This window comes from Carassius carassius, chromosome 46 (genome assembly GCF_963082965.1).
Source record: "Carassius carassius chromosome 46, fCarCar2.1, whole genome shotgun sequence".
NCBI classification, from domain to species: Eukaryota; Metazoa; Chordata; class Actinopteri; order Cypriniformes; family Cyprinidae; genus Carassius; species Carassius carassius.
In genome coordinates, this window is record NC_081800.1 from 7,864,716 (window position 1) to 7,880,274 (window position 15,559).

Genomic DNA, 15,559 nt, shown 5'->3' on the forward strand with positions numbered 1-15,559 from the left:
CAAGAAAAAAAACAAAATAAATATTTTAATTAAACAAATATATAAAGAAAAATGTTTAATGTAAACATTGTCAAATGTCACCAAGAAAACAGCCATAAAGTTACAACAGATGATAATTTACTATAAAGAATGATAATTTATAAATAAGAAATATTAAAGAGGTCATATAACGTTGATCAATATAACATTATTTGGAGTATCTGGTGTAATTTGGTGTTTGTGGTTTTAGGTCAAAAAACACATTTGGCATATAATGTACATTATTGTTTCTCCTCTATGCCCCATCACTCTGAAACGCATCATTTTGTACAAAGCTCATTGGTCTGAAAAGCGAGGTGTGCTCTGATTGGCCAGCTATCCAGTGTGTTGTGATTGGCTGAGTGCCTCAAGCCTGACGGAAATGTTACACCCTTCACTATACTGTGATGCCAAGTCCCAGCGCGACGAGACTCAGTCCAGCTGCTCTGTGTTTCAGAAGCACCAGACTGTCCTCGCAAAGTCGGAATTGCCCCAATTTATAAAAACAGCCATTGTCCCACAGACGCATTACAGGCTACTGGTTCAGGAAACAGTCCTCATCCTCCATAAAATGCATTGAACACATCTGAATATTTGGGTTGAACTGTTCCAGAACAGTGTTGTAAATACCAAACAAACAAAGTAGTTACGCTTTCACACGGAAACACACAGCGTCTCCACGACATGGCCCACGGCAACAGAGAGAATAAAAGTTACGCATTCTTTCTCTGTGTGAACATTTGGGAGGTGTTATGCAAATATCCCCACATTGTGACATAGACATGTGGGGCGTGTTAGAATGAGCATTTTAGTGGGTGGTGGTTGACTCTTAAATTTGATAAAGAATATCTCTTTGGATTTGAGACTTTAGTCTTTATGCACCAAGAGCTTGTAACACTCCAAAGAGAAACAAAAAATGTAAAAATGTAAAAATTTAAATTTTTTATATATTTTAAAAATCAAAAGCACTTGCGCCTGTGGTACCTCCTCTAAAAGGGGAACACTTTGACATGTCTTGAGAAATTCCACATGTCCCTTAGTAATAGGAATTGCTTTTTTCCTGGATGAAATTGTACAACTGCCCTACACCTGCTGAGGATCAAATGCCAATCTGACCAGGTCTGAGACAATGGAGAGCATACTGAATAATGAAGAGCTGGTGAGCAGCACTACCAGCAATGTGCTGTACAGGAAAAGACCAAATCACCTCTCACGCCTGTAGAGCCCATGGCAGGAGTATAAACACAATCAAATGAAATGAGCCATTATATGTGCCAAAAGCGTAATAAAAATAAATTACATGTATAAAATCACTGAATTTGATAAAACATATGATAATGAAGTGTGCTAACATCCCAAGTTAAACCTTGCGCTTCAGCAAATAACAGTTGTTTACATGACTTGCTCTCCTCCGGCTCAACTCACCACCCACAAACACTCCCACACACCCACAGAACAACAAAGTGAATGTCAGTGCTCAACAGCAAAGTACAGGTTAAGAAACTTTCACCATCACACCGTGCTGGGAAATAAACCAACAGTGCAGGAAGAGTAGATTAATGACTGTGGGTGAACACTTCAGGAGGTCATATAGAATACATACAGGCCTAATGACCACAAAAGACTCTTACCTGACAATCAAAGTCCTGGAAGTTCTGTCCAGTCTGTGTGGAAAGAGACAGAAAGAGATTAGCTGTGTCAGTCTGAAAGGGTTAAGCATGTGACATTAAAATACCAGGTCATGCAAGGCACAATGGCCCATCTTACACCTGACATTAACATTAAAAAGAAATCTTCTAAATACTTGATAATTATATTTTGTCAAAGAAAGGCCAAATTACAGAGCTGTGAGATGATTTAACTCTTGTCTGAATTGTCGTGCCTTAGTTTGCACGTAGGACTTAATCAAAATTAATTTCAAAATAATATTTAAACAATGCTAATGTACTTTACATAATAATACAAATGAAATGTATACATTTTAAGTATTTCAAAGTCAAAGCAGATTTTGTGCTTAAATTCCAGGAAGGTCATGTTTTGTTCTTTTTGGGACTGAATTTCTGAAGAATTCACTTCTGTAAATATCTGAACTTTGTATGAGGAGAATGAGACTGACAGAGCTCGTTCAGCTGTGGTTTGTACTTGTACTCAATTAATAAAACTGTCACTCCTTACCTTATCTAAAATGAATTAGGACCATGAAGATGCTTTTAAAACAACAAGGAGTATTTGGGACCCTGTTGTCCAAGACAGATTTTATCACCAGTTATAAACAGGGCCAAAGTTTCTATTTCTTTCTGAATAACACTGTTGGTCAAACACATGAACTATTAAAGAGAAGGAAACATCAGGACATTAATACTCAACTGAATATTAATTATAAATGTTAACTAGATGTGCTCAATGCCTGTGTAGTGATGTGTTTGTGCGTTTCATGCTTCAGAAATGTGCCGTCATTTCTGGTAAGGGAGCACAGGGAGTATAGAAACTCCCTGGTTTTTGCATTGTGGGATTTTTCATGAAGCAAAAGTTCCAGTGCACTGGAAGGATTTTGCAATTGAGACAGCCATTAAAGGGTTAGTTCACCAAAAATGAAAATGATGTCATTAATAACTTACCCTCATGTCTTTCCAAACCCGTGAGACCTCAGTTTATCTTCAGAACACAGTTTAAGATATTTTAGATTTAGTCCGAGAGCTCTCAGTCCCTCCATTGAAGCTGTGTGTACGGTCTACTGTCCATTAGAGCTGAAACAACGAATCGATTTAATCGATTAAAATCGATTATTAAAATAGTTGTCAACTAATTTAGTCTTCGATTCGTTGCTAAATAACTTTTATTTGCCGTAAGCGGCTCATTTCGTGCATATTTCAAATCTGCGATGACCAAAGTGTGGCAGTAATGAGCCACCGGAGGTTTTACTCAGCCAGTACAGCAGGAGAGGTAGCGAATAGCCAATAGCTGGCCTCGTTTTATGTCACATGCTTCCCGAACAGCGTCTCTGCAGCATTCAGCGTGATGTGGGAGTACTTTACTTTGAGCCTTCAAAAAAGAAGAGTAACCTGTAAACTCTGCACTACTGAACTGTTTAAGGGGACGTTCACATATCGCGTCTTTTGCGCGCTCATGTTCGTTATTTCCAACACCGCACCACATCGAGTCAAAACATTTCAACTTTTCAGAATGCCGCAAGCGCACCGCGGGTCATGTGACAAGAACTAACCAATCAGCTTCATCCTTTCCCGTAACGTTAAAAGCTCAGTCAAGATGAAAGGAACAGCTGATCATAGTTGTATATGGATTTCCATTTTGAAATAAATTTAGTAGCAGAGCTACTGCAAGCGATTTTTAGAGCTGCAAATCCATTTATCCTTTGCTGAAATGTCCGCGTCTTCAAGGAGAGAGCACGTCATGGTTGCTTAGCAAAGGCAGACGCCTCAGGGGCGCTTCTGCACGAGCGCTTTGGAAAGGAGGAGAAAGCGGCGCGCCTAGCGTTTTCCACGCGTTTTAGGCGCGATATGTGAACGGCCCCTAAGACTTTTATTTGTGCAGATTCTCCAGTACAATGTTGTTTGCAAAGGTTTAGTCGTAAAAGCTGATAACATTGCTTTTTAACAGTTAACATTTAAAGCTTTACAAACATGTTCTGTGATCAGTTTGACGTTTACCAGTTCAAAATTCAGTCGTGCAGCCTAATTATGACTGAATGAGAGAGGTAAATGTTTAAAGATATTTGAAATGCACTTTTTTTCTAAGTATTCACTGCTCTTTTTCACACAGCAGGTTTTTTGTGTGTGTCCAATTTTTTTTTCTGGACAACCTTCTGATGGATTTTACTTTAAATTGTGAGTTCCATTCAGGTTTCATGCCATTGGCACTTTATTCGAAAGGATTGTTTACAATTTCACAGCATAAGCTATAAAGCTGTTTCCCAGTAAATAATAAAATACAATGCACTGCAATTTTATTCTGTTTTATCCTTATTTTTCGTGAAAATATGTTCTGAAAGATTCCTTAATAAGCTTTGTTCGGGATGTTAAACTACTTTAGGAGCTCCAAAGACTGCCATGGTGAAAACATTATTTGAAATCTACTTGTGAAATTTGCTAGAGTATGGGTCAGTGTTTTGATTGCAGAAGAGTTCAACAAAGGATTACTAACACATAATAAAACAACTCCAGGTATATTTTTGATGAGGATATGACAGTGCAAAATGGTTAAAATCGCTTAAAAATTTATGCTGAAGGATAAAGACCATTTATTAATAATTTACTTGGGGAAAAAATGGAAAAAACTAAAATATAAGTACATAAACCGATTAATCGTAAAAATAATCGACAGATTAATCGATTATCAAAATAATCGTTAGTTGCAGCCCTACTGTCCATGTCCAGAAAGGTAAGAAAAACATCATCAAAGTAGTCCATGTGACATCAGATGGTCAGTTCGATTTTTTTGAAGCATTGAAAATACATTTTGGTCCAAAAACAGCAAAAACTACGACTTTATTCATCACTGTCTTTTCTTCTGTGTCTGTTGTGAGAGAGAGTTCAAAACAACGCAGTTTGTGATATCCGGTTCGCGAACGAATCATTCAATGTAACCGGATCTTTTTGAACCAGTTCACCAAATTGAACTGAATCATTTAAAATGGTTCACGTCTCCAATAACCATTAATCCACATATGACTTAAGCTGTTAACTTTTTTAATGTGGCTTACACTCCCTCTGAGTTCAAACAAACCAATATCCCGGAGTAATTCATTTACTCAAACAGTACACTGACTGAACTGCTGTGACGAGAGAACTGAAGATGAACACCGAGCTGAGCCAGATAACGAACAAAAGATTTTTGGAACAAAATCTATTTTCGATGCTTCAAAAAATTCTGACTCTCTGATGTCACATGGACTATTTTGATGTGGTTTTTCTTACCTTTCTGGACATGGTCATTAGACCGTTCACACAGCTTCAATGGAGGGACTGAGAGCTCTCGGAATAAATCTAAAATATCTTAAACTGTGTTCTGAAGATAAACGGAGGTCTTACGGGTTTGGAACGACATGAAGGTGAGTTATACGAGTCATTTTTCAGTGAACTAACCCTTTAACTCTGATCAATCAGTGCCTTGACTACTGAACTAGTGAGCTGATTGAGACACACCCATTTTCAAAACATTTTTATGGAGAAGATTTGTTTAGATGGTGGTGGTGTTGTGGTTCACAATTTATAATTTATAATATTTAACATGCAAATTTCTACGGCATCTAAAGGATCAACAAAGATTTGCTGAAAAACAAACAATCTACATGGCTCCTGTCATCTGATAGCAAGTAAAAAGCCTTTTAATTTTCAAAAAATATTTAACTGTATACTTTATACTGTATACTAATAAAAATTTTAATTTTTACATAATTTACATTGTTAGTAATATTTCAAGATGAATACTTATTTGATTGAATCAACTTGGCTTTATGAGAAATGTGCATTTGTCAGTGAGAAAATTGGGAGTGTTGGGGTGAGATACAGTTAAAGATAGAGAGAAGGAAGCACTGGCATTCACTGAGGATGTCACAATTCTCAATATAATATTAAACCATTTAGTACAATGTACATGGTTCAATATGTGATTGGGTATTGTAGTTTTTTGGTTTTGAGTTATTTCTCTCTGAATTGGCTCTGTTTATGTGTCTGTAAGTTCATATGCCGAGATAAGGAATCGCATTCCCCGCTTATAACGTGCATTTGAAAAAGCAGCACACACCAACTATCTGCACTTGTAATGACTTGCAATGAGAAGCGTTTCTAAACCTGTTGTCCAACAAAAGAGAGCATTATATGCTATGTGGATTACCAATGGATTATAAATATACTAGTGTTGTCACGGTACCAAAATTTCAGTATTCGGTACCGATACCAGTGAAATCCACGGTTCTCGGTACCAATTCAAATCACAAAAATATGCTTTGACAAATTCTGTGACTGTCCATATTAAAATGTAAGTTTAATTTTCATGACTGGATTTTGAGATTCTGTCCGTGTTTTCTGCTTCGCGGAAATCATAGCGCTGTATGCATCAAGAACCGGGCTGACCGGATCCTCGGTACTACCGGTACTTAAAGAAACCTGATACCATGACATTTAAATTTTTAGTACCGACTTGGTACCGAAGTACCGGGTCTTTTGACAACACTAAAATATACCGAATTATTATGAAAATATTAGACATGGCTTGAAGAACACGGGCTAAAACTTTACGTTGTCGCAGTCGAGTCTTAATGTTTCATCATTCAAAACATATATACTCTTTCTATTCAGCATAGCTGGATACTTTTGTACATACTAGGGATTTCCTGGGATGTTATCACTTTTATTACTTCTGTGATGCACATGAAGTGAAGTGACATTCAGCCAAGTATGGTGACCCATACTCAGAATTTGTGCTCTGCATTTAACCCATCCGGAGAGCACACACACAGAGCAGTGAACACACACACACACTGTGAGCACACACCCGGAGAAGTGGGCAGCCATTTATGCTGCGGCGCCCGGGGAGCAGTTGGGGGTTCGATGCCTTGCTCAAGGGCACCTAAGTCGTGGTATTGAGGGTGGAGAGAGAACTGTACATGCACTCCCCCCACCCACAATTCCTGCCGGCCCGGGACTCGAACTCACAACCTTTCGATTGGGAGTCCGACTCTCTAACCATTAGGCCACGACTTCCCCATGTGGACATGTGGAGTTTCTGAGCGGGGGCGCCCTATGGCTTCCAGTATGAATGAAACAGACATTGCATGTGTTTATTGCACTAAATAAATGGCCAATTTTGGTAAAAAAAAAATAGGAAAAATAATACTTCACTTAAAATAAATTTAAGGTAGGCATGATATTCTCCAGTGTAAAGTTTTTTTTGTTTTGTTAATTTGTTTTAAAAATCTAATTTTAACCACAAATTTTTCTACAAAGTCCCTCCTTCTGACAAGTGCAGTCTGCTCTGATTGGCCAACTGACCCAGTGCATTGTGACAGGCCGAACACCGCAAGCACTCGTCGGTAATGTAACGCCCCTTTCCATAATCATGAGCTTCATCTTTAAAAATAAATGTGAAGACAGTTAATAATTTCCTTAGATTTACCATCAGTTCAAGCCTGAAAGAGGAACAGAGTGTCGTGACAGACACAGTGATGAAGCTTGGATGTATTTACAGTACACAAGCCACGGACGATTAAGACAGCTGACTCCACTGTGTGACCGTATCTCTCTCTCTCTCTCTCACACACACACACACGCAATGCACAAAACTCCACATTTGAACATTCAATAGGAAATACTAAACTAATAACAAAACATACTTACAGTAGCTGATTCAGAAGCGCCAGATTGACATAGTAAGGTCAGAATTACCTTCTCTAAAGGTTCACGAAATGGTCATCCATAAAATGCATTGCTGTTCTGTTGTAAGTAATCTTAAAGATTCCTTAACGCATCTACTTTCTGAAGGCCAAATAAAGTGCTTTTGCTTTCTCCTAGATAAACACAGCATCTCCCTGACATGACACTAACTTCTGCTTCAACACTAACTGCAGTTTCTGAAACCACGACTTCTTTCTTTGTGTGAATATTTGGGTGCATTACACAAATATTTCCACATAGTGACGTTGACATGTGTGAGCATGTTAGAATGAAGAATTTTAGGGGGGCGTGGCCGAGTCTTAACTTTGATAAAAAATATCTCTCTGGATTTGAGACTTTAGTCTCTGCAACTTTACAGATCTTCTTCATGCACCAAGAGCTTGTAACACTCGAAAAAGGAAATATTTAAATCGCATCACATGACCCCTTTAAAAACACCAAAAGTATGTATTGAACCATTGCCTAACTGTATTGTTGCATCTCTAGTGTTCACAACCAGATGCCTCTACGAATGTGTACAAACTCACCTTGTCTGTCAAGAGGGGTTTGATCTCGGTCAACTGCACATCCTGTAACTCATCCATCCTCAAGCCTGACAGCTGCCCGTCACTACAGAGGGAGAGACAGGACAGATATGGATTAGTACATAATTATAGTCAGCACTGACTTATTGACCAACGGGGAACATAGCTCAGCATGCGAGAGAGAGCGAGAAAAGAAGAGCGAGAGAGAGAACTGATGTTTAACATCCCGCCTAATAAATGACCCCATTGTCCTGATGAGCTCACCAAACCCGAATACAGATGATCTCATGTTTAATTTATGGTTTAATTCTCTGTGGCTATCCTGAAGGTCAATGCATGCAACTGTTTCAGGAAGGGCATTATGTAGGCTTCTCTCACTCTTATAATGGCACTGGGTGACTTATTGAAGCTTGGTGGTACTGCAATAAAGTATTTTTTTTTTGGCTCTTTAGCTGCTCTCCATCAGGAATCAAATGTGCTGCTGCATTTTAGGGCAGAACGGAAGCATGCAAATAAGGATAGGAATGTTTGGCCAACACATTAAAGGCACATGGCCCCTTTGGGCATAATTGAAAAGATGAAACGGCATTGGAAACAGATTTTACTGCTGTAACTAGACTCATTTCCTAGCCAAACAGGATTTTCAATGAGAAAAAACGTGTAGGGTGACTTGACTTATCCACTGGGACTAAATTGGATCATGAAAAGTGGGTGAACCATACTAGAATGGGCCATCACAGCTTATATAAGTCATATTAATGCTGAGAATACAGTGCATTTAGACACCTTTTGAAAGGCATTAGCTCTATACTACTGATCGAAATTTTACTTTTTTTTTTTTTTTTAAAGAGGACATCAGATGTAGGGCTGGGCAATATATAAAAAAAAAAAGATATCTCGATATTGTCAACATTTTTACGATATTCGATATATATCTCAATATGTTTGCATTTGCATTTAAATTATAAAAAATAAAACATGATTTTCTTTTGCCCATTAAAAAAACCCCCAAAAAAACTATTTAGATTAAACAGCTAATTTAAGCAGTTAAAAAATCTAGACCAAGAGATCACTTACTGCTTTTTATTAAATGAATACATGTAGGCCTATAAGTAACTGAAGCAGTGCAAATTAAGTAACAGTTACAGAAAGTGCATTCTGTCAACTTTTTAGTGCATGCAATTCACAATTTAAACTATGCAACTGGGATAAGTATCTTATTTTAATTTTTAAAGTTTTTAAACTAAGAACACAAGTCTGTCAACTGTCTGTGGTTTTAAGAGAAGCTCTGTGGCATGAAACTATGTTCCTACTGACACTAAAAACCCTCTTAGATGGGGAGCTAGTTGCTGAAGCACATAGCTATTTCTTATATATAAATATATATAAATAAATACCAAAGACTTTTCCATTCTCTCTGTCTATATTATGGAAACTGGTAAACAAATCAGTGAAATTCCCCAATAGTAATTCCAAATGGCCATAGCCTATGTTTCTCTATTCAAACATCAGCGGTCGAGTAAGTGCTTTTATTTTGCGATCACAAACGCAAACAATACAGTTGAGATCTCATGACAGAACACAGACCGGCTGAACGACGCTTTCATTAGATCGCTCAATTCCAGCTTGTTAGTGTTTTCAGATTATCGTCGGCGGCTCTTCCCCAATGAGGAGTGAGCACGTGCGCATGGTTGCCAGATTGCTTAAAATAAGCAAACACCGGGCAGAAAATGTAGCCTTGTAACAGTGGAGCTCTGATTCGGAGATTTAAACTCTTGTTATCTGGCAACCGCTATCATTAAAGCTCTCGTAGTACATTACATTTACATTTATTCATTTAGCTGACGCTTTTATCCAAAGCGACTTACAATTGCTATATATGTCAGAGGTCGCACGCCTCTGGAGCAACTAGGGGTTAAGTGTCTTGCTCAGGGACACACTGGCGGTTCACAGTGGATTCGAACCCGGGTCTCCCACACCACAGGCATGCATCTTATCCACTGCGCTAACACCACCTCAGGCGTAGTAGAGGGGCGTAGAGCAGTCAGCAGTTACAGGTTCCTTTTTTTGACATTTGGGAAAGTATGCTTAAATTTGAAATATTCGATATTCCTGATGTATTCAAATTGTACATCGTCGTCAAAATTATTCCGATATTATCGCTAATATTTGATATATCGCCCAGCCCTAATCAGATGGAAAATTTACTTTTACATGTTTGCATATAGAGGTGTCTTAGCAGTGTGTGGACACAACCACCCTACAATGATAAAAATCCATTCACTTTTTTTTTATCCACAAAAAACCCAGCCCACGGCAGCTGATGGTCCCGTACTAGCATATTTCCACACCAGTTGTACACATGACACCTCTTTTATGACACAGGTTTTTTTCTAGTTGGATTTAAAAGTGAACATAAAAGTCCTAATTTTTGGTAGTGATTATTATTATTTTTTAAATCTGAAACCACTCAAACACCTTCCCTTCTTTTAATACGTCTGTGCTTTGAGAAAGGAAAGGACTTGCTGACACAAGATTGTATAAATGTTCTGTACACTTTGTGCTTCCCTGTTTAAAGGCTTTAACCACCTTTAATGACTTGGCACTCAGTAAAATCTCTCTGCTGCCCTAAATCACATACATGCCAGGTCATATGTACTAATATTGCATTCAGTAAGTTCCACTGGACCTAGACTGACTGTTTGTGGTGGTGTGGATGCGAGAGAAGATTAACAAAAGGATGTAAGGTGACCTCTGTGCCTCGACTGCCATCTGCAGGAGGGCTGACAGGTGTTGACAAGGTCTGTCAGAGACAGAAAGCCATGTGTGTGTGTGCTAGATGGATTAGTGGAGTTACTCAGAGGGAAAATGTCAATCTGCCACAGTGTGTAGGTCACTGATCTGTCAAAAGACACAGTGAGACGAGAGCAGTGTTGGGCTAGTAACTCAAAGAGTGTAATATATTACTAATTACTAGGGGTGTAACGATTCACTCGTTTTCTCGATGCATCGATTACAAACCCTGACGATGCATATGCATCGATCTTGAAACATCATTTTGAATCATGAATCGCCGATCTCGGACAGTAATCGACTCAAAATGCTAAGAATCGAATGAATCGTGATTTCTATAGCGATTCTAATACTTTCAAAATATATACACATTAAGTTACTACAAGCACAAATTAATGGAGACATTGAACAGTGTTCGTGAATCGTGCCTCTAATCTGTCCTTCACACGCTCAACTGTTTACCGCCTGAGACTGTCACAGGATTGCGCTCGCGCTCCGTTCGTCTCTGACGCAGCTGACGTGTGATCTATAGGACTCGTGTCCAGTAATGCTAACGTGAAGTAGTTATACTTTTCTGTAGTTTGATAATGGCTCTCTGCATCTTACCGACGGAGTTACCGGAGCAGTTGAAAACTGTATTTATTCCATGGACGGAGCAGAAATGTAAGTGTCTAAATCATATGCACAGTTTCATTGAATGATAAATATGTTTAAACAATGCGGATGAACCGAATGTACGAAGGAAACTGTTAAAATAATCACAGCATTAACGACGACCTTGAAATAAGACCACAAGGTTTATCTGAAAATCAGATGCATGAAAGTAGCGTTTGTAGCTTTAGCAAACAGACATCTGGTGCATTTTCTTTCAGGATCATCATTCGCTGACGGAGAGGAAACGTTAAATAGCTAGCCTACTATAGCATTTTATTTTGTGAAAATGAGATAAAGAAGTTTTCACACAAAAAAAGAGAAGTGATCTCACTCTCATAGACGTGCCAGCCTTTATCTGCAGCTAAACTGAATAAAAGCAGAATGAACTGATGAAACTTTAAAAAAACCCACAATAAATAAAATTTATGAATGATGCAGTTCTAAGTGACATATAATTACAGAACATAAACTATAAAGTATATATTCTACCTTATTCTGTGCAGAAAATTAAAATAATTGCTAATTAAATGTAGCCTAGTATAGAAAACAATCATAAAATTGCCATTAGAAAAAAATATATTGATTACAAATGATTGATTATTGTCCAGTAGTGTATTTGATTTCTTACAGCTAATTAAAAGTAATAAAAAAATAAGAAAATTCCTTATAAAAAAAAAAAAAAAATAGAATAATTATGGAAATACATAGGCTACATACATAAAATGATTGTATTTGATATTTCTGTCAGTTCTGTAATGATGGCTATGCCCCTGGTGTGACAAAATGTTAGCCTATACATAATTCTCATTAAGCTCTTTTTTTTAAATCTTGCATTACATAAATCTTTACGTAAACTAGCATTTAACAATGGACAAAAGGTTTTTTTTTTTTTTCCTATGGTTCTCTAACCATAAAGGCTGCTGTAATTTGCCCCCTGACTAAGCATTTAAAGATTTTAGGGGAAACATTTAAATAATCCTGTGAATGCACTTAAAAATGCAGAATCAAATCGTTATAATCGAATCGAATCTAATTGAATCGTTCTAAATTTGCAAGAATCGTTCTTGAATCGAATCGAAAACCTATGAATCTTAAATCGAATCGCTGCCTTCCCAAAGATTCACAGCCCTACTAATTACTACATATTCCTTTTAAAAGTAATTACTTTATATATAATATAATTAAAGTAATTAAGTTATTAGTAACTAGTTACTGCCCAACACTGGACAAGAGACACAGTCTTATGCTTAATTTTCTAAATGTCAACCAAAAGTTATTTTTTTCTGTGTTATTCCATCCTTAATGTACTTCCGTGCTTTACCATTATGGCTTTCTGAGAACAGGATGAACACATCTAGCATATTCTCCTGAATCAATGGAGACAGTCTACTATTTTTGGAGGAAAGCTGCCAGATGAACTTCTTCAGAGCTTCTCAAAGAACAATCAGAGCACTAACTGTTCTTATGTAACAAATCGTTTTCTTTTGAAATGTAACATGATGTGTTCTTTTCATTGTGTTTGTTAAAGAAACAGCAATATTAATATTTTATTTGAATATGAATGGCAGATGTGATGTGATCATTTCTGCAAGGGTGGTCGGTTTAATGACACATAAATCATGCTATTTTGTGTACATCACAATTAGGAGTGTGTGACAAGTATCATCTATGATAATTTCATAATTGTTTTAACAATGCTTGAGAATGCACACTTTCACTGTGTGTTGCAGCTTAATGTTGTAAAAGTTCAAGAAAATTAAGACATATAGGGCCACCTTTTTTTTTACTTATATTTATATCAAATGTTAAAGTTAAACAATATCACTAGCCGTGTTCCTAAATCTCTGATTTGATAAAACAGCTAAATAACAAACAGTAAAAATATATTTTTTTTGCTTTATTTTGTCAGTAAAAATTCCCAAATGAAACCTTTGCAAAACTGTTTTGCATCTCTGAACCACCAACACATAATGCAGCAGTGCTTCATTACTGAATAAATACATATGAACATATAAGATTTAATGAAATAAAAGATTTAATGACCAAACGAATCAGCCATTTGATCAAATCATTTGAATGAATGAATCAACTCAACATAAATTAAATTTGGCATAAAAACTATCCGAGCGTCTTACACCTTTATCCACCTGTACGGTGATGGGGCTGTAGCTGGTGCTCTGCAGGAGTAATCGCATGGGTCACACAGAATGGCAAAATCTTGCCACAGTGTGACTGCTAAACCTGAACGTTTTAAATAGCTGCAGATGTAACTTCACTTGGAACCATTTTATTCAGGCCAATTTGGATTCATTTGCTGAGATTTTGCTTTCCAGCAGAAGAATGCTCATTATGTTCTGCAGGCTGTGTGTGAAACGCTAATTACAGGCCATTGGTGAATGTGTGTGGGTTCAGGTCACAGAAAACAACTGAAGGGTTCCTTTCTTGCTTAACTCCTCAACTCACGCCTCTCTGGATATATCACTTAATCAGTGGGAAAAAAAAAATATCCTTCCTCTCTTGTGTTATTTAAGAACCACCTTCCAGCCATTTTCCCTTATAATTAGTAATGACGCTATAGGTTTGTGAAACAGAGATAATTGCAATTTTGAGGGTAGCTTCAAAGAGACAGTGGGTAGTTCATATAAAAGAGGAGGATAAAAATCTGCACTGGAGAACAGTGATAGTTGAGAGAAATCATGAAGCCCAATGTTCAGAGGCTCTAAGGTTTCTAATTTGAAACATCAACTTAAAGGTCAATGACCCCAATCATCTGTGCAGTGCATAATTCTGTTAAACGGAGTATCTTTAGTCTGCAGATGAACAGCTCTGAAGTAAAGCTGGCATTTCAAACCGAGATTGAGGCAGTAGGTTATGATTCACATCATGCCACATGTCCTGTGGTTACTGGATTACAAATCACCACAGGTGTCCCATGACAATTAACAAACAGGTAAGAGAAGAAAATTAAGTGGTAAAAAAAACTAAAACAATTAAGAGACCATGCCAAAATGATGGTTTTACCATTTACATGTATGTATTTGAGTAAAAATAACATTTTTGTTTTATTCTATAAAGTAGTGACAACATTTCTCCCAAATTCCAAAAAAAACATAGGCCTATTGTCATTTAGAGTCTCTGCACTGACTACCAATTAAAATCCATATCAGTTACAAAATATTATTACTTACCTATAAGGCCCTTAATAGTTTAGCTCCTGTGAACCTATTAGTATTCTACCACGCTACAATCCATTGCGCTCTCTAAAGTCACAAAACGCTAGCCTGGCTCCGCCCTCCTACGTACTTCCGCTCAATTTCATTTCCCTTCAGTACTCCGTCTGAGTTTGCAGTATATTCTTAGGTTTCCAGAACCAAATTTTTTGTAGGACCAATCAGCGAACAGAGGGAGTGGCTGAGAACGATGACGTTGATGTAGTGCGTCAGTTTGAGTTGGAGTAATGGCAGCGGAGATAAACGTGAGTAATGCTATTTGGTCCGTTGTTGCAAAACTGCCGAATATACAGAAGTTAAAGCCGGAGCAAGAACAATGTTTGCAAAGTTTTGTTGGTGGCCATGATGTTGTGGCCCTCCTTCCCACGGGGTTCGGGAAAAGTTTGATTTTCCAGCTCACTCCGCTAGTGGTGAGTGAGTTAAGTTAGCTAAGGTGAACGATAGGGATGCAAAGCCGATAGTTGTTGTCGTCTCCCCGCTTGTTGCACTAATGGAGGACCAAGTGAAGGAGGCAGAAAAGTTAGGAGTTAGTGCTGGGCAGCTCGGCGTGCACGATGACCGTGACATTTTGGACGGACGCTTTAGCCTGGTGTTCGGAAGCCCCGAGTCGTGGCTGCTAAACAACAAATGGCGTCAAATGCTAGCCTCGACAATATACCAGGACAACCTCGTTGGCATCGTTGTGGATGAGGTCCACGTTACATACAAATGGTAAGTTAACACTTAAATACGTTTAAACAACATAAGGGCTGTTTTTTGCATAATCGATAGCTTAGACAATGTTGTAATTTGAGAATATGATACAAGATTCATGAGAAATGTTGCACTCTCTATTTCGTTTACTTCAGGGGCTAGGCTTCCAAAGGCGAGTAGGCATTCAGAGAAAGTTTTGCCAAGCTCGGAGAGCTGAGATCTATCATCAAGGAGG

General features: G+C 37.8%; 1 protein-coding gene across 2 annotated transcripts in view; it reads right to left on the bottom strand.

Annotated features, from left to right (window-relative positions):
- LOC132129295 (protein NDRG3-like) overlaps window positions 1–15,559 on the bottom strand; it is an 84,746-nt gene that overhangs the window by 24,652 nt on the left and 44,535 nt on the right. For both annotated transcript variants that reach the window (XM_059540833.1, XM_059540834.1), the window contains exons 2-3: window positions 7,958–8,039; window positions 1,650–1,682 (exon numbers count right to left, since the gene is read on the bottom strand). In XM_059540833.1, coding sequence (XP_059396816.1) covers window positions 1,650–1,682; window positions 7,958–8,014 — 90 coding nt within the window. In that variant the 5' untranslated portion in view covers window positions 8,015–8,039. The remainder of the gene's footprint in view (window positions 1–1,649; window positions 1,683–7,957; window positions 8,040–15,559) is intronic.